Source organism: Pezoporus flaviventris, unplaced genomic scaffold (assembly GCF_033815535.1).
Source record: "Pezoporus flaviventris isolate CSIRO_AGI_PZ_B2104156 unplaced genomic scaffold, CSIRO_AGI_Pfla_v1 ptg000007l, whole genome shotgun sequence".
Lineage (NCBI taxonomy): Eukaryota > Metazoa > Chordata > Aves > Psittaciformes > Psittacidae > Pezoporus > Pezoporus flaviventris.
In genome coordinates, this window is record NW_026892555.1 from 12,549,152 (window position 1) to 12,572,045 (window position 22,894).

The window sequence follows — 22,894 nt, forward strand, 5'->3', positions numbered from 1 at the left end:
TCTATCCCCAACAGTATCAAAAGGAGATGATGTTTAGGAAGGGCATGCAAACCTGACCACTCCCTACTCCATTCAGTTGATGCTCCTTAGGATCCACAAGGGTTATAGCAAAGTTATTAAAGGGTACATCCCTATGTGTTCCACATTGTATTATTTTATGGATCTGTTGTCCATGAATTTGTCTAATCGTTCTATGAACCTACCTTCATAACCTCTTGTGACAACAAATTCACTGTCTGCTGCATAAAACCCCCATTTTTTTATACTGGGTTTTAACCTAGTTCTCAGCATATGATCTTTTCCAACCTAACTCCATCTCAATTTCAATTACTTTAGCTGGCATTCTCTGCCACAATAGCTTTTCCATGAGCGACAGAGACCAGATTTCCATACAGTCCTTAATATGTGTGCACACATTTTAAATAGCTGTAAATCTGGTTTATATTTTTCTTGTGGCTGAGAAGAAAGCACACTAATCTCTTCCAGGAAAGGTGCCCTGGGAAATCAATAAACCAAGAGGCAAGGTGTCAAATATGGCACCCCAGGATACTTATATTTAGAGATCACTTTTGGAGTACAAGAACAAGTAACCAATAAATGCTACTGTTGAGTAGCATTCTCAATGTTCAACATTCTCTCTACTATTTAAAGTAGAGCTTATGGTCAAACCCAAAGAGTTACTGGGACACAAACAACATATTTGTGTTCACCAGCTTTGATAACTCACAGTCTCATGATAACTTGCAGTATTAGGCATGAGAACTCTTTATAATCACAAATGATTTACATAAGCTACACACTGTCTATGTCCTACCTGATATATAAGGAAACATACTGAGGGCAAACACCTAAAGGCATGGGAATTATTGACCTCTAACCATTAGGTGTTGCTCCAGAATGTCTTTCATTTTTGTAAAAAGCTTTAAGTTTGGTGTTTTCACAGATTTCAAAGAGTTTGGATACGGTTTATGCTTTTGCTTAGGCTACAACTCTTCTACTTTCTCTGGTAATAGAAACATTATTAGTTCTCCATTAATAAATTAACAATGTGATTTGAGTAATAATGAATGTAGCCAACTGTATTCTTACAGATTGTTGAAGTAGTCTAGAAAATAAAATATAATTAAATCTTTATTGCTAAATTTTGAACCATTAGCAAAGTTTCATATCTAAAATAATTTTTTTACAACCAATGGCTGTATTCCTGATTTGTAGCAAACAACCATTAATTGTTTTGATATCCAAAAGCCTTCATTTCCTTAAACTTTTATGGAAATAACAGTGGAGTTATATCATCTGCAGTAAATTATGTTAAAAGGATCAAAAATACCTTTTAATAGAAAACTAATAGTTACAAACAACCCAATAATTAGCACTTATTTTAGAAGCAAGTATAAGTCAAAATGGCTAACTTGCTGATGCAGTTTCACAAACGAAAGTGACCAGCTCATCTTCAATCTTTGTAAAGGCATCAAAGTCATCCACAAAGAAGACATGTCTTTCACTGGGTTTGCTGCCAATATTAACTAACTCTGAATAATCAGCATCAGCTATTCCAATGGCGAAAAAGGTGAAACCTGTAAACCAAAAAAGAGCAGTCTTGTGAGTCATTCACTTATAGAGTGGAAGTACAATATGAATACAACTGTATTTGCACTGGCTCCCTTCCTGATTAAATACAAAGGTGGAAATTTTATTATTATTATTACAAATTCCTGCATCTATTTAATCTAAAATAAATGTAATACATTCTCTGCGAGGTATTTCTTTTGGCTATTTACGCTTAATGGGTTAGTAAGTTAAAGCTTGAGTGTTTTCTTGAAGACATACGACTATTCAGTAGTTTAAAGTTTTAGTGTATGTTCAAATGTTTTTCTAATTTAATGCTATATTGTATTACACACAAAAATATCCATGTGTCAAGTATATCATAAATACAAAGCACAGAAATTAATTTCATATAGGTCTTTTATGGATTTTGTTCACTGGCAGATATTAATCAGAGTTTTCAAGCCACTGCTGTCTCATGAGTAAACAACAAAATCAATACATTCTCATTTCATCAGTGACTTAACTACACTGGTTGAATATGCTCTATATATTCTACATTAATATATTTTGAAATTTGACCCTGACTTCAAAGATTTTGGTGAAAAAGAAATTGTATCCCATATGTTTGAGGAGCAGCAAACTAGCTAGAAGTTTTTAAACACTTTCTTTCCACAACAGATAAAGATAAAAACTTGTCTACATGAGGCTGAATATTGTTAATGATATTGTATTCTTGTATGGCTCACTCCCAAATTTACTCCAGTCAAGCAACACTGTCTTCAAGTCTGAATAAAGCCTAGGGGCATTCATCACCTTCTGCAGAGCTTTTAGCTTAACAAAACTTTGACTTGCATATTTACAAAAATATGACTTGCGTATTTATAAAAATATGACTTGCATATTTATAGAAATATCATCAATATTTCATCCAAGATCGGCACCTCATCATGCCAGTCTCAATCACAGATGTGAGCCAGCACCTACTTCAACCTACCAGCAGTCTAAACATACAGCATGCACAAAAGGAAATGAGAGAGAGGAAGTAATTTGTTCAAGATGGCACATCCCAGTCAGCAACTGAACCCCCACTGTATGCCTTCTCCTTTCAAGCTCGCTGCCAATCTAATAGTTAAATAGGCAACTGTAAGACTTACCTGACTGTTGAATACTTATTTTTGTTTTTGTAGTCAGACATATTCTCCAATTTATTCACAACCACAGGGTTTTCTTGATTGCTACTTAAAAGAAGTTATGCATGCCCTACTATTTTGTGATGTGATTTTACTTTAAAGGCACTGCACTCAGCATCTAGTGGTAATACAAGCAGGCAGCCAAGATCAACGATTGAACTGGGTTTCAGGAATCACCAATATACGCTGGTAACTTCCTAGCTGCCAAAGTCTAAAGGCAAATAAAAGAGCACAAATCTAATTTGTTGTTAAATCTCCTCACATTGAAAGGATGACATCTTTTTCTCTTCCATCCTTTAATTTTGTTCCACGTGGCACACTGTGGCTTTTGGATTTTGATACAAGCCTGAGTATGAGACATTTCTACAACTAACCTAGTTTTTATGCTTAGACTCACAACACTGTGTGGCTGCTTAAACCTCTAGAACTGGTGCTTTAAAAAGAAATTCCTAGAGGTAATTAGTGCAACATGAGAGCAGATCAGAACCAGTAAAAGAACATATGAAAGAATTTTCAAAGGATATCTTGTATAGAGAATACAACAGTCCAGTTTGCTGGTAACCACAAGGCTACACTTCATAGACATCAGTCCAGACTTTCAGGATCATGTCCCCTAAATTATTCATCATGGGAACAGTTCCATTGACTACTACATAATTTTAGCACCACCACCAAAATAAAAATAATTGCATTAATCACACACAAATCTAGCATCTAACCATATCCTAGCGAGATTCTGACTTTCTCTGTTTTTCTTTAAACTGGAAATCTTCATGGAGCAAAAGTTACCCTTATCTAATACCCATACTTACATAGTTATAAATAAAGAGAAAAAGGAAGACATGAATAGTTCTTAAAACTGCACATTTTACCATCTAGTTGCATTTCCCTGGAGACTTTGTTCACATCATCCTGTGATCGCCCATCAGTAATGACAACCAAAACCTTTGGAATGCCTCTTCTCATGCCTGCCTTTCCAGTAAACAAGATTTCTCTTGCATGCTTAATGGCTTTCCCTGAAACAGAAAAAAAATGACAGCATACTTTCACTGTGACATAAACCCAGTTTCTATTGGCTTCTCATATCATGTGGTAGGCATCAATAAAGAGAGAAATCTGTTGGGTCCCGAGTAGTCTGTAAATTGGTGCATTCTGTAATTACTAAAATAGAGATTTAGAAAAGTTTAATTTTTACCCTAACCTTTGAAAATCTAATTGTTTCAGGCCTCTGTTTCTCAGTCCAGAAGGTGAAGATCAAGAACATGGCATGTGTGGGTGCCCTGGTTTTGGTTGGGATACAGTTAATTTTCTTCCTATTAGCTGATACAGTGCTGTGTTTTGGATTTAGTGTGAGAACTATGTTCATAGGACACTGGTGTTTCAGTTGTTGCTAAGAAGCACTTACCCTGGGCAAGGACTTTTCAGTCTCTCATGATCTGCCAGTGAGGAGGGGTATAAGAGGGAGCAGAGCCATGACAGCTGACCTGAACTAGCCAAAGGGAATTCCACACCACAGCATCATCCCCAGTATATAAACTGGGAGATGTTACCCGGAGGGACCAATCACTGCTTGGGGACAGGATGTGTATCGGTCAGTGTGTGGTGAGCAATTGTATTGTGCATCACTTGCTTTTCTTGGGATTTGTTCTTCTCTCGCGTTATCTGCCTTTTTATTACTAATTATTATTATTATTATTATTATTATATTTTTACTTTATTTCAATTATCAAACTATTCTTATCTCAGCCCACAGGTTTTACCTTTCTCCAGTTCTCTTCCCCATCCCACCAAGGTGGGGGGAGTGAGTGAGCGGCTGCGTGGTACGTAGTTGCCCACTTGGGTTAAACCATGACAGTGGCAAAGGGTATTCTGTGCAGGTTAAAGGTACAAAAACTTCCCTTTCTGAATTGTAGGGTTCAGTCCAGGTACAACTGAAGGTGCCATTGTAGCATTTTCTTGAGTAAACAGTTTCCAACTAAATCAGATTTTAACCCTTTCAGCACTCATCTTTGACTTCTTCACATCGGGGAGCTAACTTAAAGGGATTAACTACAATGCAGCTACACTCAGTTAACAGACATCTTTCCTAAGCACAGTCTTGAGCATACCACTGAGGCTTAACTCTCCTGGCTTATAACCAAACAGACCCTCCACTCTGGCCACTTTTCTACATGCTCTGCAAGCTCCATCCCACTTTTCCACTTGCCAAGCTGATTTTGTACTAATCCCCGTTCTACCTTCCACAACCCACAAAGTCATTCCCTTCTGCCTAGCTGCCTCTCTCCCTTCCTCCCTGACCCTTGACAGCCCTGTTGGTCAGACGGTGAATACCCAGCAGTAGAGAGTGAAGGGTGCAAACTGCAGATTACAAAGATTTGTTTGAAGCCCAACCAACCACCTCTGCTGTGGAGATACCACGTTCTCACTGGGTTTGCACTGATAAATTAAACTACCTAGCAAATGGGAAAGAAATACTGAACAGAGAGTAGCAGGGAGAAAATTTCATCATAATCATGACTTTTCTTACCTGTTTTTGTATTTCCTCCTTTGTAGGCTATTCGCTGAATAGCTTCAAGAAGAGTCTCTTTGGTTTTATATGCATTCAATTTAAATTCTGTCCTGGGATCATCACTGAACTGAATTATTGCCACCTGTGCACAAAGAAGATGTGTTCATTATTAAAGCTTCACCCAGCTCATAGGCAAAAAGTGAATTGGCCCAGTTAAAACAAGGATTCTCTTCTAACTCTGCTTCATGCTTCATCCTTAAACTGAAGCCAGGTTTTTTTTCTCTCTTTAAGAACCTTTCACTAAATAAAGTTTATTTTTACTCTCTGCAGCCTTGGCAACCATGTAACACTTTCTGGTTTCCTTTTGCAGCAAACAGGATGAAAAAAGTAATACCCACTTTGGCAAAAGCACTCTCAAAGCAAGCCCAAAAGCAAAATCCTAGTTACAGCTGCTCATACACAGTTTACAGTTACTCATACACAGAACTTCAGGGACTTTATTCATTCTCCATGAATTAATAGCTGCACATAAGTAACTTAAGGATCAATACTGAAGCAAGCAACAGAAAGCTGCAAGAACATATTCTGACATATTGCCTCTCCCAAATATGATGTTACATGAGACCAGACCTTGTATTTCAATACTTTACACTAAACACCTAAAACTCACAAAACATATATTGAACTTGATACTCTGTAAGTGGTCTCCCTGCTTTAAAAGCAGCTATTCATGTGCTTAAGCTTAAGCATTTGCATGTTTCTAAAGCACCATAGACAATACTGTGGGGAAACAGCTGTATAGCAAAAAACAGTGAAAAGGCATCTCTAAACAAATACATAAATAGAACTATCACTGTAAATACTGTATTTTACTTAAAGCACTGTAGATTTTTTAGAGAATGGGATTTTAAATAAACAAACCTTCAATTTTCCTTATCAATGCCATTTTTAGCTTATTTGGAAATAAACATCATGGTGAGACTGAAATGATACTTAGTCTTCATGCTAGCAAAATTAATATAATGAATTTCACTATACGGTGTGTATAAAAGGTTATATTGAAAAAAAAAGTAGCTTATATTTCCAAAAGAACTGTAAAATGATGTCAATTACTTTTGTATTCATTTCACTTCTGGTGCTAGTCTAAAACACCCTGTCAAGTCCATGCACCCTCCATCTCCCTATGTATTGATTACCTGTGTTCCATCAGGACCAATCTTATCCAAAGCTCCAACAGTGCTATAGAGAAAGCTAATTATTTTATTGAAATTGTCATCTCCAATACTCCATGACCCATCCACCAGGAACGCTAGGTCAGCTTTGGCTGCTTTGCACACTGAGAAAGAAAAACAAGTATTTTGGAATGAGAGCAATTCCTCAGCTCCTCAGGAAATCTCATAAATTGCTTAAGAAAATGCAACTCTCATGAAAAGCCCTTGTTTAATGTCCATAATGCTTTAGCAAACACACATTCTGGCATTGACTTCAGTACAGGTGTAGAACCAGCTGAGCTCTGCAAGGGGTGAACGTTCTGCACTGGCTTCCTATCCCAGAATACACTTCAAGGCCATAACAGCTCTTTTTATTTATGCTGTTAAGTAAAGTCACACATGAACTTCTATAATCTCAGACTCCTAGCATGGCACAGTAAGCTACATGAGAGAATATCGACTGTGGAAGTTCCTAGTGGGAAACTAGTCTGTTCAAAAAGTTACCCTAAGCTCTGTAGTATCTAATGCTCACCGCTTTAACCGCACTATCTAGTAACAACACAGGTTTCCACCATCTCATCTTATTCCAGCATGTTCTTCCTCAAAATGCCCTGTGGAGATGTACACCTCATACAAGCTGCTCAGTCTTTCACGGGAACGAGGAACCTTGAATGTTCTGCAGAATCCAGGTCTGTTGCTTGGGGTCAGGAGCAAAGAGTCTCAAAGCAAAGTTATGCCTTTCAACATATTTCATCATGAATAAAAATACTCATCTAAATCCAGAGAATGGGAGAGGAAGATAGGTACCACTATTTCTCATTTTCTGTTGCATACTCCTTGGATTTAAAAAAAAAATACATGTATCTCCTGCTCTAAGGTTCTAAAAAGGTCTTTTTTTCCTGCATTTATGGTTAAATTCTAAATTACCAGAAGTCACTTTGGTCCACTGACTTCAAGCTGATGGATTTGACCCTCAGTCTCCAATAATAATGCTCCTCACATAGAAATATTTATGAGACTCTGTACAAAACACTACATGTTCAAATGATAAACAGAAGGAAGGGACTGAACATGGCCAAAGCTTTTCCCATTATCCAAAGCAGACATATTTTTAAAAAACAACTTTAACTACCCTAGGATGTCTGCTTCAGCTGCACAATATGCATGGCTTTGGAGTTTTGGAAAAAGAAAATCTCACCCATATTTAACCTTTCTGCAAATTTCAATAACACAATAATGATGTCAGATTTTTGGCTCATAAAATTTAAGCCACCTGCCTTAACAGTGTCACTGTAGCAAACGCGTTGTGAAATCTGATCCCCACAGGTCTAAAACAGTGTCAGAAGCAGAAAAATGTTGCATCAACACCTTAAAATTATTACAAACCCACACATGCAGCACTCACCCTCTTTTGCAGGAGGGATTGTAGGTGGTGGAGGTGGTGTTGAAGGTGTTGTTGGCGGCTGAGTTGGAAGTGGTACTGAAGAATAAAAGAAAGGAATATTAAAAATGCTTAAAATCCCCATGTATTGTATCTATATAAAACACAGCATTTCCTACTCCATATTTAAAATTCATTATCTCTAATCCACTAGGTATGCAGTTGGAGAGAAATGTAGGAGATCATGTGCATGTAATGTTCTCCTCTACTGACCACCTGAAAAAGGATAGTACTATTACAGAGCAATTAATGGCTGCATTTCAGTGTGAATGATACCACTGTACAACTGAAGTACTACTGGAACTGCCCCTTTTGGGGATTTCTCCTGCGTAGCAGACCAAGCGGCACCATTATTACTGACCTAGCATCCATAACTTATTTTGTTAAAGGACAAGAGTGCTTTTAGTTTCTGGCCACAACCAGTCATTAGTCACAGAAAGCAGGTCCTTACCTACCCTGTAAAGAAAAAGATACTAGTCCTGCAATGCAAAATGCAAAACCAAGCTAGTGCCTCCACTCTGAGCAGATCAGAGCCTGCTCTGATGAAGATTTTTCTGAATTCAGTGGAAGACCTTGTTATGTTTCCAGCTAGAAATGCAGTTTCAACAACAGCTCTACAGGACTGTTACCTGCAGCAACTTGTACTGAAGTCAATGTATAGAGTTTCTGAAAACTGCCTCAACCTTCTTCAGAAAATCAGCTTTGGAATGACCATCTTGCAGAAACCTAGATGAATACACGATCACCGACTGACTGCAAGAGCCCTCTTTAGTGCCTTCCAATACAGTCTTGCCTGAATTCCTAGAGATAGTATTCAATTGGGTTGACTTCCACAACTGTATCTGAGGAGAAGCTTCTACTTTCACTCAAGCACATTTTTTCCAGTTGTTTTCAAAGCAGTTAGCATAGGAAGCCACAGGTGACAGAGCATCATTCCTTCAAGTAACCTCTACTTGTTACTTGCTATAGCATAAAAGAAATTACTTTATAGGCAATAGATACAGTTAGACATGACAACTTGAAAAAAGGCACCTGTCTTTGGGAAAGATTACTAAAAACACGCTCCATTACAAGCCTTATGTCCACGTGAGTTAATTCCCACTGCAACTGATGCAAGTTTTCCCATTGGCTTCAACAAGAGAAAGGGCCAGTGCTCTGAAAGTCCTACAAGAAACTAATGCCCAGCACTGGCACGGCCACAGAGAGACCAAGATCAAACCCATTTAGAAAGGGTCACACCTGCTTAAAGTGACTTGAAAGGCTGCTCTCTAAGCACCAGAGGGGTACAGGTCACCCTGAAGAGTGTTTTCTTATGAGGTGATACAATAATTTGTCTGCACCACAAACCATCTTTCTCAAATGGACATACAGGTCAAGGTGTGTTCATCCTCATGTCTCCTAAGTCCCTGGACTACAGAGCAAACAAAACAGATTCCTCTAAAAAGCAGGAGAAGCTTGGCTTGATCCTCACTGTTCTGAGAAGGAACCATGGACAACTGGGAAGTGGAGTCATCCACTCATGCAAGTTTTTTGTATGTGAAACTGTGGAAGGGGTCACTTGAAGAGCTCGAAGAAAGAAAGATAATGTAAAATATTTACTGTTTATCCCGTATTTTGTTTTGCAGTGTTTGAACTTATGAGAGCAGAATCTTGCCTTCAAAAACAGCTGTGAGGAGGGGTTTGCCTGTCTTGTGTTACTGAGACTAGTAATAAAAAGGCCAGTTTGTTTGTTTGCTTTAAATTACATAAGTAGATTGGGTGTCAAGGTCCTATCTAACTGTAAATTACTCAGACACTGGTGAGATTTTACAAAATAACAAGAGCTGCAGGATACAAAACTTTCTGCTTCATTTTCTGGATTTGCTTTTTTTCCTAAAGTCACAGATTTTCAGAGTAAACCCCAGTGGGATTTTTAAAGAAGAAAGCTAACCTATCCTTCCTGTTTCATTCTCATTAAGAAGCGCAATACAGTTGATGAATGTGACTTCACAAGCAACACACGGCAGTGGTGTAAAAATCCCGTACCTCTGTGGAGGAGTCACAGTATAGTTGAAAAATTAAAAACTCAGTTATAGGAAAACACATAGGAATAGCACATCCGTGGGCAAAGGGCAAAACACTAGAAGCAATCAAGCATTACCCCTGCTGGCTGAACTCTAATCTGTTTTACTCACATGTTGTCTCCATGATGCTTACAGCAGGGCCCTCTATCTCCTGAAGCTGTGTATGAACACTGATTTTATATTCAGTTCCAGGCATCAGCTCAAAGAAGCAATGTCTAGGGGTCCCTCCACCAAGATTTACTTCTCTCTTTTTCCCATCTGGAATAATAAAAGAAAACATTAAAACATGTCTTTACTGCTTTATTGAATAATGTAATTTAATTAAATCTGAAACACAGGGGACATGACAGCAGATGAAGGGCAAAGTGGTTAACATAAGTTAATAAACTGCATGCTGCCTTATTTCTGGGAAATCACCTCTATGCAGAGGTTTCTGTAACATTTCATCCTTCATAGTAAGTAGGAGCTGAGGGATGTGTCAGACATCTGCAGGAAAAAAGATGAATTTCACCCCTTGCATTGAGGTTAATAAAAATCACTAACATTTTCATCAATGGGTTCTGGATCTGGTCTTAAATTATCAGAGTCTAATGAGGAATTGTTGCATTATGTAATCCTACAGCATCCTTTGTCTATGTCTCTGGTTCTCAGAGTCTGTAATGTGCTCAGTAATTGCAAGAGAGACTGAACTAGGTACTGTATTCCAGCTTCCTTTAGTAATCACTTAACAAGTCAGTTATGGAATAGTATTTACAGGGTTCCAAAATTAATTCTTCTAAACTCTGAATTAGAAAACATATTGACAATGGAAAAAGCCTGGATACTGGAAATAGCATAAGGCATATTTTAGTAATTTTAAGAAAATCTTTAGCACAATTCATTATCTGTAGCAAAGAAGTGAAATGCAAGCAACTGATCTCACATTTTACAGAATATAGACAAAAAAAATGTCATTCAGTGCCAGGGAAAAGAACACCTGATGATTATCGGGACGTGTTACATCAGTATAAAAATAATTGATCACTTCCTGTACAAGACAAACACCCACTCTGACAATTAAAATTCTTTATGATAGATGCTAATAAGAAGCAATTGTTCACACTTTATCTTATTCGGCTCACATTTAGGCTCTTTTGGCTCAGTTTTGGCAGTTCTATATGAAAAGCAGAATGTTGGCTAGCTGCCAGATGAGAAGGAAATCTGTGCTGTCTTCTGCCAGCCAAGATCTCTGCTTTCTGAACAGCTTGTCTGTATTCCAGGCCTTCAAATGAAAGTTATCACCAGCCACTTGCCATTCCACAGAAAGGACACTTTTTTTGCAACCAAATTCGTATTATTTATGATACCTTAGATAGATCCCATTAAATGTTACTAAATGCACTTCTTTCAAGTTATCCAAGCTTTTGATTTGTCACCATTCAAAAAATCACTCATGTCTACTGGGGATAAGAGAATTAGTCTGCACGAATACTGACTTCTCCAAAACCTCTTCTGGCTACACCTGAGAATCAGTGAGACAGAAGATGCTGTAATTCACCTTTTATACAGCAAGTGCTAAAAGCATCAAGATACAGTGTGTGGCAACACAAAAATATGTCATGTTTATCCAGATAAATAATGTTACTATAAGCTATAATTAACAATCAACAGAATGAGAATAGACAAAACTGGATGCACTTCTGACTCTGTGAGTATGCTTTGGAGTCAATCAAACTTTCCCTATCCTTCTACCTATCTCTTCCTATCTCTCACGTTCATCCGAATCCTCCAGAGAAATCACTGAGGGTTTATTTACAATCATTTTTACGTCCTTTATGCATTGTCTGTCTCTCACACCAGTGAAAAACTCGGGTATTCACCTGTCTTCTACCGATGGATAAAGCTCTCTCCTATAAAAAGGACAAGTTATCAGCATCTGTTTGATATAAAAGAACACGAGCGCTACCTCCACACCAGAAACTTTCAGTGTGTACACGACTCTTCTGTCCATCATTTCCAGTATTTAAGGAGACAGCCTACAGGTCCAACTGCATACAATTTCTTAACTTATGCAATTCAGTTCTCTAGGGTAGGCTGTGGTTGCATATTGAATTACTCAGTGACTTACCCACAAGTGATTCTATAACTACCCTGTATGCTGTAGCATGTCTGTGAAGCTGCCACTGAGCACAGAGGCTAGTCATGCGGACTTGATAGGAATCCAGATCTGTCACACCCAGGTCCACTGAAAATTAAATACCAAAACATTAGATTTACTCCTCTAATGAGACATCCAAGAAAAAAAATTACAAAAGAGTTACAGTGAAACACCTGAGCTAATTCATTTTAATGAATAATTTCAAAGCTGCTTAAAAAAAAATCGTGTCAAGAAAATGCAAAACAAGAAGGGTGGGGAGAAAAAAAACAACAGGAGAATCTTTAGACCAGAAATTTGAAACTTCACTTAAGATTAAAAAACGAACACTGCTAAGCAGTTGCTACAAACAAGTATAAAAGTATCATTATTATAGCGATATTGCTGTTAAAATCTAATTTAAAATTAAGCTTTAGATACATGAAGCTTAAATCATTATATAGATCTTTGGGGCTAGGAAAAAAAAAATAAGACTAAGAAGACTTTCCATTAAGGACATTTATATCTACTACTAGACAAATATGTTTGGCTGATAAATAACATCTGTTTTATGACTCCTGTCTTGCTAATGTCTAGCAGATTATTTTAAAGCCTAATACGGTCTGATAAAAAGAGAGACTTTCATTTCATAAAAACAGTTTGCACATAACTGAGAAAGTCTTCATGTGAAAATTTATTCAGGGAGCTGCATGGTTATAGTGAAAAACAGCCTCTAGAGATCTGAACAGCATGAAATCATTCTTACAGGTTTTGGCTACGCCTGTTAGGGCATCACTGAAGCCTGTTGAGTATGAAGCAAATACTTTAACATTGTACTCCGTTCCACTGAAGAGATTTAGAATGAGAATGGTATTAATATCATCTCCTACAAAGGTCTCCAGCGCAGGACCAGGAACTGCAAAAAATGGAATAAATTGGAAAAACATTTGCTCATCCATTGTGTTAGCAGGTAGTGACATCTTAAGACATCCAAAATTACAAGTGCTCCTAAAGTTACTGCTATGCTTCTGCTTTGCTCTTTTCGGGGATTTTTTCAACCATACAGAAGAACAAAGACATTCTGCTCAGCCCTTGCATGGGTAGAAGCCACAATACATTTAGGAAATTCAGCAGTGGGATTCATTAAGGCAGGGTTAGATTCTGGCATCTGTGAAGACCCTTTTGTTCTGCTTCAGTGACTTACTACTGCTCTAAATAGGCAGCCAAAGATCTCCTCAGTTTGATGGTGTGCCAAGACCAACAGGGGGGATAGCAGATGCCAGCTAGCAATACAGGCCCTAAGGGGTTCTTATACAACAGCATCATTCAACACTGTGCAAAAATGATAATGAAAATAGAAAAGAATAAAACTTTCCCAAATCAGAACTGCAAACCGCTCCTTTGTTGCCTCTCTTAGTTGTTGTAGATGCATTTCAGAAAACAGGCAACAGTATTGTCTTTGGACAGCGTTTTAGACTCTTACACATTTGTGTTTCTATCTCAATAGAAGACCATATTTTTCTACAGAGTTTTGAAGGAGCCTTGTCTAGCTACAATGTGCAGGTGGGCAAAGATGTAACACAGACAAAATGGGCAACGAATAAAAAAAAAGTATTTAGGAGGTGTAGAACAGGAAACTAAAACTTTGTATTGTGAGAGGAAGGAAGAAGAATAGGAGAACTGGAAAAGAGCAAATGCAGCCTCTGAAATAAACAGAAAGTCATGATAAAATGGCATAAGAACAGAGACTGAAAGAGCTGGGTTTGATCAGCCTTAAGATGGAGAGTCTAAATGGGAATCTTAGCGCTGCCTACTCTACCCAATGGGAGGGGACAGAGAATACAATATCTTCTGAGGCAAACAAGAAGATGGTAAGACAAAACAGACAAAATTCCCAACATGGGAAATTTTGATTCGATATTAGCAAAGACAGCTCCACAGTGAGTGTAGTCAAAATCTGGAACACATGCTCAGAGTGGTTTTAAAATTTCCATCCTTGGAGATATTACAAATTCAGCTGGACAAAATTCAGTGAAACCTGTTCCAAGTAGGTCGTATTTTGATCATGGTGTTGGACTAGATGATCCCCAGTGATCCCTTCCAACCTGCATCATTCTGTGACTATAAAACTTTCCTATTTAAAAACAGACACATCTAAGCACTTTTGAGGTGGTGTAACTGCAACTCCTAGATATAAGAACAAAATTCAGCAAAAGTTGACGTCAAGATGTTGTACAATCAAAACCAACAAAAAAAATCAGTTTAAAAACTCACTGTTGATAGGTTTGTAGACAATTCTGTAACCCATTGTTGGTGATGGTGGGGCATCCCAACTGATACGTAATCTGTTGTACCACTCATCTGAGACACGTAGGTTTCTAGGAGCAGACAGGGGTACTAAAAGGAAAGCAAACTGAGCTTTTACAATGCTATCTCAAATAAGCATAAAACTCAAGATGTGCACATGAAAGTAGTGTGGTACCCAGTACTCTCAGATTTACAGGTAAAATTGGCAGGATAAAAGCTTTTAAGCAAATTCATCCTTGGCATTACGTCAGTGGATTAACAGTGATGTGTTTGAGTACACCAAGTTATATCGAGGATTAATTATGAACTTTATTCAACAAACAATGAATTTTAAAATTAATTCCCAACTTTGTCCCTACATTTTTTAAAGTAAAATGATTCAAACATAATTTTCTTTCATTTATACAGTTTTTTTCAATCCAAGCACACCAAAGTTTTTAATGTATAAATCATGCTCTTGTGAACACTTAACACTTTCAAATGGAAAGAAAGGAATGCTTTACAAGTGATTTAAGTGTCTGCACAAATAGCACTTCAATTTAGGTAGAAATTAGCTAAATTAAGAGAATAATTCAATAAAATTATACTATCGTGACTAGCAGTACGCAATGAGATGAGTTTTTTACCAACATACAGTGGAGAAGAAACTTAAGCTACAGCTGAGTAATCTTTTGGTACTTGGTCAGAACTCCAGAGATGATGCAATCACCTTTGTCAAGAGTTTGGAAGCATTTCTAATGGCCTTTAAGAAGTAATGATCACACACAAAAGAAAATGTAACAGTACAATGGCTGGTTTGATACAATCCCAACAGGCATTGTTTACTTTATTTTCTGCATTAGCTGGCTTGTCCTTTTGGGTTATCTATCAAGGACTTACCAGCTTCATTACTCAGTAAGTTTCTGCAAACTCAAAGTATTTGGGTATAGAATACAATTTGTCAATTAGAAGCAATCCATTGTTTATAAATGAAAGGACTGAGATGAATGTAGAGCTAGAGTCATAGAAGTTATGCCATGTAAGCCCATATTTATACTAAAATATATTACTAAAGCCAAAAGAGTAAGCCTTTTACATGCATATCCTGGCCAAAGACAAGAAGAAAATCTGCACTCACGGGTTTTGCCAGGAGCTGAGACACTGACGCCTTCCCCATCAGAATAGATGGGAGTGATGGTAACTTTATATTCTGTATCAGACATCAGAGGCTGAAGCAGAAGAGTGTTTTGTCTCCCAGGCACCATTACCTGGATAGCCAGAAAACCAGAAACAATCAAGCTTAATAACTAGAGCTAAAACCTTTTCATATCTTTCATGATCTCTGACACCACCTTTCACTAATATTGCTGCATAGCTTGCATTTTTAAATATTTCTGACGTTCTATGGCAAAATAATATAATTAAATTATCCACCCTTTCAACACATCTACTATCTATACCTTAGCAAAAATAGAAAAAGGAGAATGTGCTTATGGGATAACACAGTTTTATATTAAACCTATGAGCCACTACAGCTCCAGAAACCACTGGTACTATATGGATTGGTAGCACTTGAACCGTTTTATTGTACAGACAAAATAAATCCTCTTACTGTATTTATTCTTGACATGAATATGATTGTCCAAAGCTATGCCCATTAATAAAGGTTGATAGTTATGTCCTCTGGGGACAGAAAATCATCCTTCCCTGGGAGGAAGGAAAATGAATTCAGGAGATGGGGAAGCATGAACTAAGCAAGCAGAAGTAAAACACATTTGTTCCATCCTCATCTAGTCTCGGGACAAGGAAATTAAGGTAGCTATTCAGGAAAGGAAGCTAGTCAGGAAGGATCCCAAACTGCCATGAAACGTGGAAGATCTGCAGCACAATCCAACCAGGCAACTGAGTAGAAGTAGAGAAGCTTTAGAAATTCCTCCAAGCAGTTTTAGGTGTGCTAGAGGAGATGTTTCAACCACTGGATTAAGTGCTGCTTCATTTAATACAGTACATGGTTCCCCTATAAGCAGCTGTTTCTGAAACTCTTCAATAGATGACTGTATTTTAGTCAGAGCCTCAAAAATTAATATCACAGCAGTGGTTCTAGCAGTGGTTGCAATCTTCTGCCTTGTCAGCAAACTTAATCTCAGACAGCTCCCAAAGCCTGAAGGGGAGCTACACAGCACATGGGAGTGGACATGACAAATAAAATAAACCAATCCTAATTTTCCTTCAATAAACCTGCGCTGTGAAGTGACATTGTTGAAAGCAACAGTCCCAAGGTCCAGCCTTGGATTTTGGACCCCTTCTGACACATGTCCATTGTGTGAATCTATCACCTGAGCCAGCCACCGCTCACACTTGGCAAGAAATTGAGAGGTCTATAAGCCTTAGACTCGAGGGGAAAACGCAGAACCTGAGCCTAAAAGTATTTCACTGTTTCAAATAAGACTGATGCATGTGATGATGGAAGAGCAAGATTTTCTGAAGCATATATGCAGACAAGAAAGCTCTCTCCAGTTTTAACACTCCAGGATACGTTCAAACTGCTTATAATTTTGGCGAGTACTACACAGCAGGAAATTAATCTAGTATACCCAGGTGTCGAGACTTGTCAAATAAGTACTTCATTCATTGATCAAACCTGGACAAAACCATGTAAATACATGTGCATGAAAGATTCCCATGCTGAACTCTTCCATACACATACTCAAAACACACAAGCCAAGTTTCTGAGAAAAGGAACAATCAAATTTTTGTTTTATCAGGAGAGGGGATGCAAGCACTGAGAACCCTCTCTTTTCCACATGTGCAGAGATCTACTGTACAACACAGCTTTCAGCAGTGAGAAATGTTCTTGGCTTTAAGGAAGAAAAAAATGTGATCCTTCCAGTATGTACAGCACACCCAAGAACACACATGCAATTCAGGGCTTGAGACTTCTGTAGTGAAAAGTATTCAATTACATTTTCTAGTCCCTGATTTCCAGCCAATTGAATCAAGGATTAAAATGCTTATTAATATTTTTATGGAAAGGGAGGAGTAACTAAAATTTATATCACTGAAATCAGAGCCAAAAAACCTAAGCATCCACCACAGAACTGTCACGCTATAGTATACTTGAACCCAAAATTCCACAAAACTTTTGGGCTCTTCTTAAGAAATGTAGTTAACCATATAAATACTCCCTTAAAAATTAAATATTTGTGTCATTTTATTGACATCTGTGTTGCACCTCTCAGGTGCTTGGAGCCACATGATAAAAAATATTCCTTCTTTTTAAAATGTGCTTAATTTTAAGGATAATCTTACATCAACCTTTATTTCAGTAAAGTATTTATGCATGTGATTAATTTCAAAGATGAAACACGTGGTTAACCTGTTTGCTGAATTGTGACCAAAGATAATCAGACTTGAGAGTGTAATTAAAAACTAAAGAATTTTTGGTATTAAAGCCAACATACCTATCTAATCTTACAATTTTATAATTTTCTTTATTGAGCTTTAGAGCCAACTCAAATATCTTTCTGGTAGCCAAAATTTGAACACCTTTCCTACAGTTTAATTTCCTTTAAAAATAACAGTTGTTGAATACTAAATCAGAATTACATTTATATCCTTCAACTGAATTTGATTAAAACTCCCAGAGCTGAAATCTAGTGTCTGAATTTTAGAAGCTTTGAGTTAGTGTCAGAAGAATAGTACAATTTGTGCCATTGTGCTGTGCAAGTTTGCCATTGTATTATATACCATATTATCATCATACAGTCGAGTTAAATTCATAAAGGACATTTTGCAGCTCAAAAGGAAATCACTACCTCAAAAGTCCATTTTCAGATTATAGTTCAAAGAGACGGTTAAAAAGTAATCTTCCACCAAGGTCTCATAAACGAAGCCAAAATGAAAAAAGACTGATATTTTTCTAGGAATTCAAGTAACTTCTTTCCACATTTTTTATGGACACAGTATGATATAGAGCTAAAAATGTCAGCTGCTAGGCATCAAAAAGAGTATCCTGTGTTTTCTATATAATTGTTAGAATACCCCATATTTTCTATATAACTGTTCTATGAACAGAAGTCAGTCACGTGACAGACACGTGAAAAGAGAATAATACAGTCAATATTTTTGCATTCTGAGCTATTTATTGAGAAAATAACCTTGGGCTATACAATTTCACCTCTTAAATGTAAATTCACAGAGCTATCCCAACATTTTTGAACTTATTTTTTTTTGTTGAAACAAAGTGCTGCGATACTAAGATTTCCCCAACTGAAGAAAGAAGAAGAAGAGAGGGAAAAAAAAAGCACTTGTGTCCAGAATTCTGAAATTACGTAAAATATTATGAAATCTTAAAATAATGCAGCAAGGACTTCTCTTTTTTCCTTATTTGCTCTATGCACTAAACAGTACATGTAGCACTTTTCATTCTTTCAAATGTTTTCCAAAACTTCATCACCAGAAACTTTTTTCTGTGAAAGACAATTTTAATTTTGAGCATGAGGTGGTTTTAGAAAAATAACAAGCATTCTTAGGCACTTAGGATAAAAAAGCGCTGTCCTAATTGTGACAAGTTCAGGTTAACAAGCAGTATGAAAAATTTGCATTTGAACTATAATTACATGGCTTTAGCATAAAATGAGACTTTTAGGGAAGGAGTGAAATTGCTGAAGGAAATAAAATAATGACATAAGATTGTCCTGTACAAGCACAACCTCAGGACAGAAAAAGCCAAAGGAGTAAAGAATCCCAAAACCAACAAGAAAACCCCAACAAAACAAACTAAAACCCACAAACACCTACACAGATTTAACAATATAGAAAAAGGAGGACAGGCTGCTCATCTTTTAACTATGACTTCTTTAAACATTGTGCGACTGGGCCTTGATCTTACATTTGACTGCTGTTGCCTGCAGTGCACCAGGTGCTGTACAATTAAAACTTCAATCTCATGGTAATACCAAACACGGATCTTTTACTAATTGCAACAGGAGTGTCTTGAAAAGAAAGGCCATGCCTTAGCAGTTATTAAACAAACTTTTCAAGCTTATGAAGCCATTTACAAAGCCTATACAGACCATTCTTACCGCTTCCTCGGCACGGTCACCTTTCGCAGTGAGGTAGGTCACTCTGAACTGCTGAACATTGTAATCTGAAATGTCCCATACCACCCTCAGACTTGAGGTTGTTTCATCATCTATAACAAGGTTTCTGATTCCTGTTCGAAAAACTAAAGCAAAAACCATTTAATTAATATCTTCTCAACTCTATTTTTAGATTTAAAATTGTGCTAAATTATCATCAAGTAGCTGCAAGCTCTCCTGAAGTCATGGTGGATATGCATATCCCATATACTTTGGTGGGGCAAACCCATATACTTTGGTTTGGTAGGGCAAATCCATACACTTCAGTCAAACTTAGGCTTAATAACATAAAATCTTTAAACATTTAATAAAATAATAGCTATTCTATACTACCATTAAAATATATTACTCCATCTATCTGCTTTGTTTATACTACACTGCTTATGGTGCCTTAGAGTAACCAGAACTCCCCTGCAGCTGGAATGCTATGGAAGAGAAACATTCCAGAATTGTTGTTCCTTACAAGTCAGTTTTCTAATTCCAGGAAAAACAAACAGAACACTCAAAACTAAACAAAATTCTAAGAGTTTCTGAGCTCTTCAGGGAAAGTGAAGAAAGAGATGAATTTTCCAAATTACTTCCTATGTAATATCACTGCTATCATTCACAGTCCATACACTGTGTAATAGGTTGGCTCCTTCAACACACGGCACATGCAGGAAGCCAGCCACATGCAGAAGGCTGGGGCAGGAGCGCAATAGTGTGCACCTTTCACTGGTGATGTTGCCTGCCTGACGTCTATGGTGTCCTCACCCCAAGGACCATTAAGAACTGGGGTTATCAGCTCCTCAGTAATATCAAATCTCTCTGCCTCTAGACCTGGGTGTCCTTGTGGGCAGGCTCAGCTCTTTCCATTCAGCATTTAAACTGTTGACATTTGTTCTAAATAGAACAATAAATACCTGCTGTAGTTGGCTTAGAAGTTGTGGTACTGGTAGTAGTCACTGGGGTAGGTATTGGGGTAGTCCTTGCAACTGAAAAACAATACTCAGCTCACTAACAATTCAACAAGACATGGAAGTCACAGTACTTATTTTGTATTTCCAACTATGACAGTGAAAGTATGTGCTTACACCTACAGGCATCCCACACTTCAGGCATTTCAGAAACTACAAAGGAACTATTCATTTAGTTTACTTTAGGCACATCTATTTGCAAGATAAGCACTTAGATCTACAGATAAGATATGATTATACATTGTATAATTAAGTAAAAATGCATACAGTTTCCCAAATTTCTGGCTGAACTATGCATGATAACTTCCACTTTGACTATTTGGTAAAGTTGAGAGATGAATTAAATTGAAAGCTCTTCAAGGCTGCTTCACTTCTGTCCAAGTGAAAAACAGAAAGTAGACTCAGCAACACTGAGCAGTATCAGCATCATTTGAATAGGTAAGGGCCTCTGGTCTTAAGAGAAAGTTCAAGGTTAACCCTGTACCTAAGTTGAAATATAGGATGGGAGAATATCTACCCAGATCCAAAGGTTATTAATAGCACACATCAGACAGGGAGCCAAACCATCATTTTGATTCAATGCCATCTACTATGTAATAAAATTAACAAAAGCAAAAAAGTCATCAAATCCCGGGTGCTAAACCACCACTTTCTTCAATATTACAGACACCCAATGATGGACTATATTTAAAATAAATGTGCATTAAATTTAAATCATCTAAACATCTCTAAAAATTACAATCAAGACTTTGTCTTACATGTAGCTCCAAGAACAGCAACAGCTTCACTTTCAGTTTCATCATCAAAAACTGCCAGCAAAGAAACTTCATATTCTGTGTTGGGCAACAAACCCTCAATAACATGACTGTCTGTGTCTCCATTGATGACAACCTAAGTAACACAGCAAGATTAAAGAAAATCAGTTCTGTATGTGATTGATTTATAGGAATTGACAGAAATGAAAGATGGAAACTGGATTCTCCTTTGAAATAAATGAAATCTACACTCCGATGTGCCCAAAGAATTTATTAGCTATGTTGAAATAAAAAGTATCACAGAGTACATCTGGGGAAAAAAAACAACAACACTGTTAAGAATATCTGAAATATATTTATTATTTTGGGACTAGCTTGATTATTCTAATGCGTAGTCTTACACTTTCACCCACAGCTAATTAGTTGCTAAAGCTGACCATACGTATTTCATTTGAAAAATCACTAAAACTCAAAATGTTCATCAATGAAAGCAAAATAGAGTAACTTAAATTCCATTTATATTTCTACCATTCAAGTATTATTATTACAAATGTATTTAGCATCTTCACAGCTTTACAAAATGCTGTTTCTATACCAGAATTATAATCCAAGTTATGGTTCCACACATGAATTCAACTTGAAAGAACATCTGTGGCACACTTGGGGATTAGGAGATATCTGCTAATGAGAAGTTTGCTATATGCTATGATGTTTAAAATAGTGATTTTCCTAATTTCTAATTATGACAGCAGCAGAATATTCGTGTGTGCAATGTTAACTATAAGCAGAAGGTTTCACTTCAGATTTTTGCGCGCTTCACTTATTTTATTGGAAAGGATCAATAGATTGGCAAGAGTTGGAGCTAAAGGGACTGTAAAGTAGAATACAAGGAGCCTGCGCAGTATTTCTGGTGAAATGGTTTTGGGAATAGTTTCTGGGTTATGCAGACAGATACTACAATAAAACAGCCTTTATCTAGATGAACACTGGCAAGTTTTTAAAGGTGGCCACTGCATACACAGAATCAAAATAAGACTTATAATGAAATCCAACAACAAATATATGTGCTGCTTAAAATCTACTACAACAGTTATCAGAAACAGTGAATCACACTTTAGGCTTTCATTTGCTACATGAGATTTCCTGAGTTGGTCCTGGGGAAGAGGGACCCATAAAACAATCACAGACCTTCTGAACTCAGATTAAAAAAGAAAAACCAAAAGCAGAAAGAAATGAGTTCTACAGCTATCAAATAATGAATTGGGCATCCCTCACCACATACTTTCTGGCACGGATTTTCTTGGGAAAATTTCAGAAACAAACTGAATGAGTCTAGCTGTATACTAAGTAGATCAAAGTACACCTTCCTTTAAAGTTTCCCAGAGCCTCTAGTCATGTATCAGATATTTATATATAGCTACTATATCTCACATAACTTTCTGAAGCATCACTTCCATCACCCTACTCTCCCCGCTAATTTATCCTGCGGAGAAGACCATAGAAAAAGAACACAAAGTGCTGAACTTTCAAGTAGAGAGGACAAATAACAAAGTAAGAATAGTAACAAGCACACAAGTATAACAGCATGCATTCTGTACTGTAACCTAGAAATGAAAGGGCGCTCTTAAATGTATTCTGGCTTTTTAGCAACAACACCCCACTAAAAACTCCTCACTCA

The 22,894-nt window shown here is 37.2% G+C and overlaps 1 protein-coding gene across 3 annotated transcripts in view; it reads right to left on the bottom strand.

The window, feature by feature from the left end:
- Positions 1–22,894, bottom strand: part of COL14A1 (collagen type XIV alpha 1 chain) — a 117,301-nt gene that overhangs the window by 42,257 nt on the left and 52,150 nt on the right. For all 3 annotated transcript variants that reach the window (XM_061447802.1, XM_061447803.1, XM_061447805.1), the window contains 13 exons: positions 21,220–21,352; positions 20,408–20,479; positions 19,449–19,591; positions 15,503–15,632; positions 14,353–14,475; positions 12,845–12,994; positions 12,073–12,189; positions 10,077–10,223; positions 7,867–7,941; positions 6,447–6,586; positions 5,269–5,392; positions 3,614–3,757; positions 1,413–1,577 (listed from right to left, as the gene is read on the bottom strand). In XM_061447802.1, the coding sequence (XP_061303786.1) occupies positions 1,413–1,577; positions 3,614–3,757; positions 5,269–5,392; positions 6,447–6,586; positions 7,867–7,941; positions 10,077–10,223; positions 12,073–12,189; positions 12,845–12,994; positions 14,353–14,475; positions 15,503–15,632; positions 19,449–19,591; positions 20,408–20,479; positions 21,220–21,352 (1,663 nt within the window). The remainder of the gene's footprint in view (positions 1–1,412; positions 1,578–3,613; positions 3,758–5,268; positions 5,393–6,446; positions 6,587–7,866; positions 7,942–10,076; positions 10,224–12,072; positions 12,190–12,844; positions 12,995–14,352; positions 14,476–15,502; positions 15,633–19,448; positions 19,592–20,407; positions 20,480–21,219; positions 21,353–22,894) is intronic.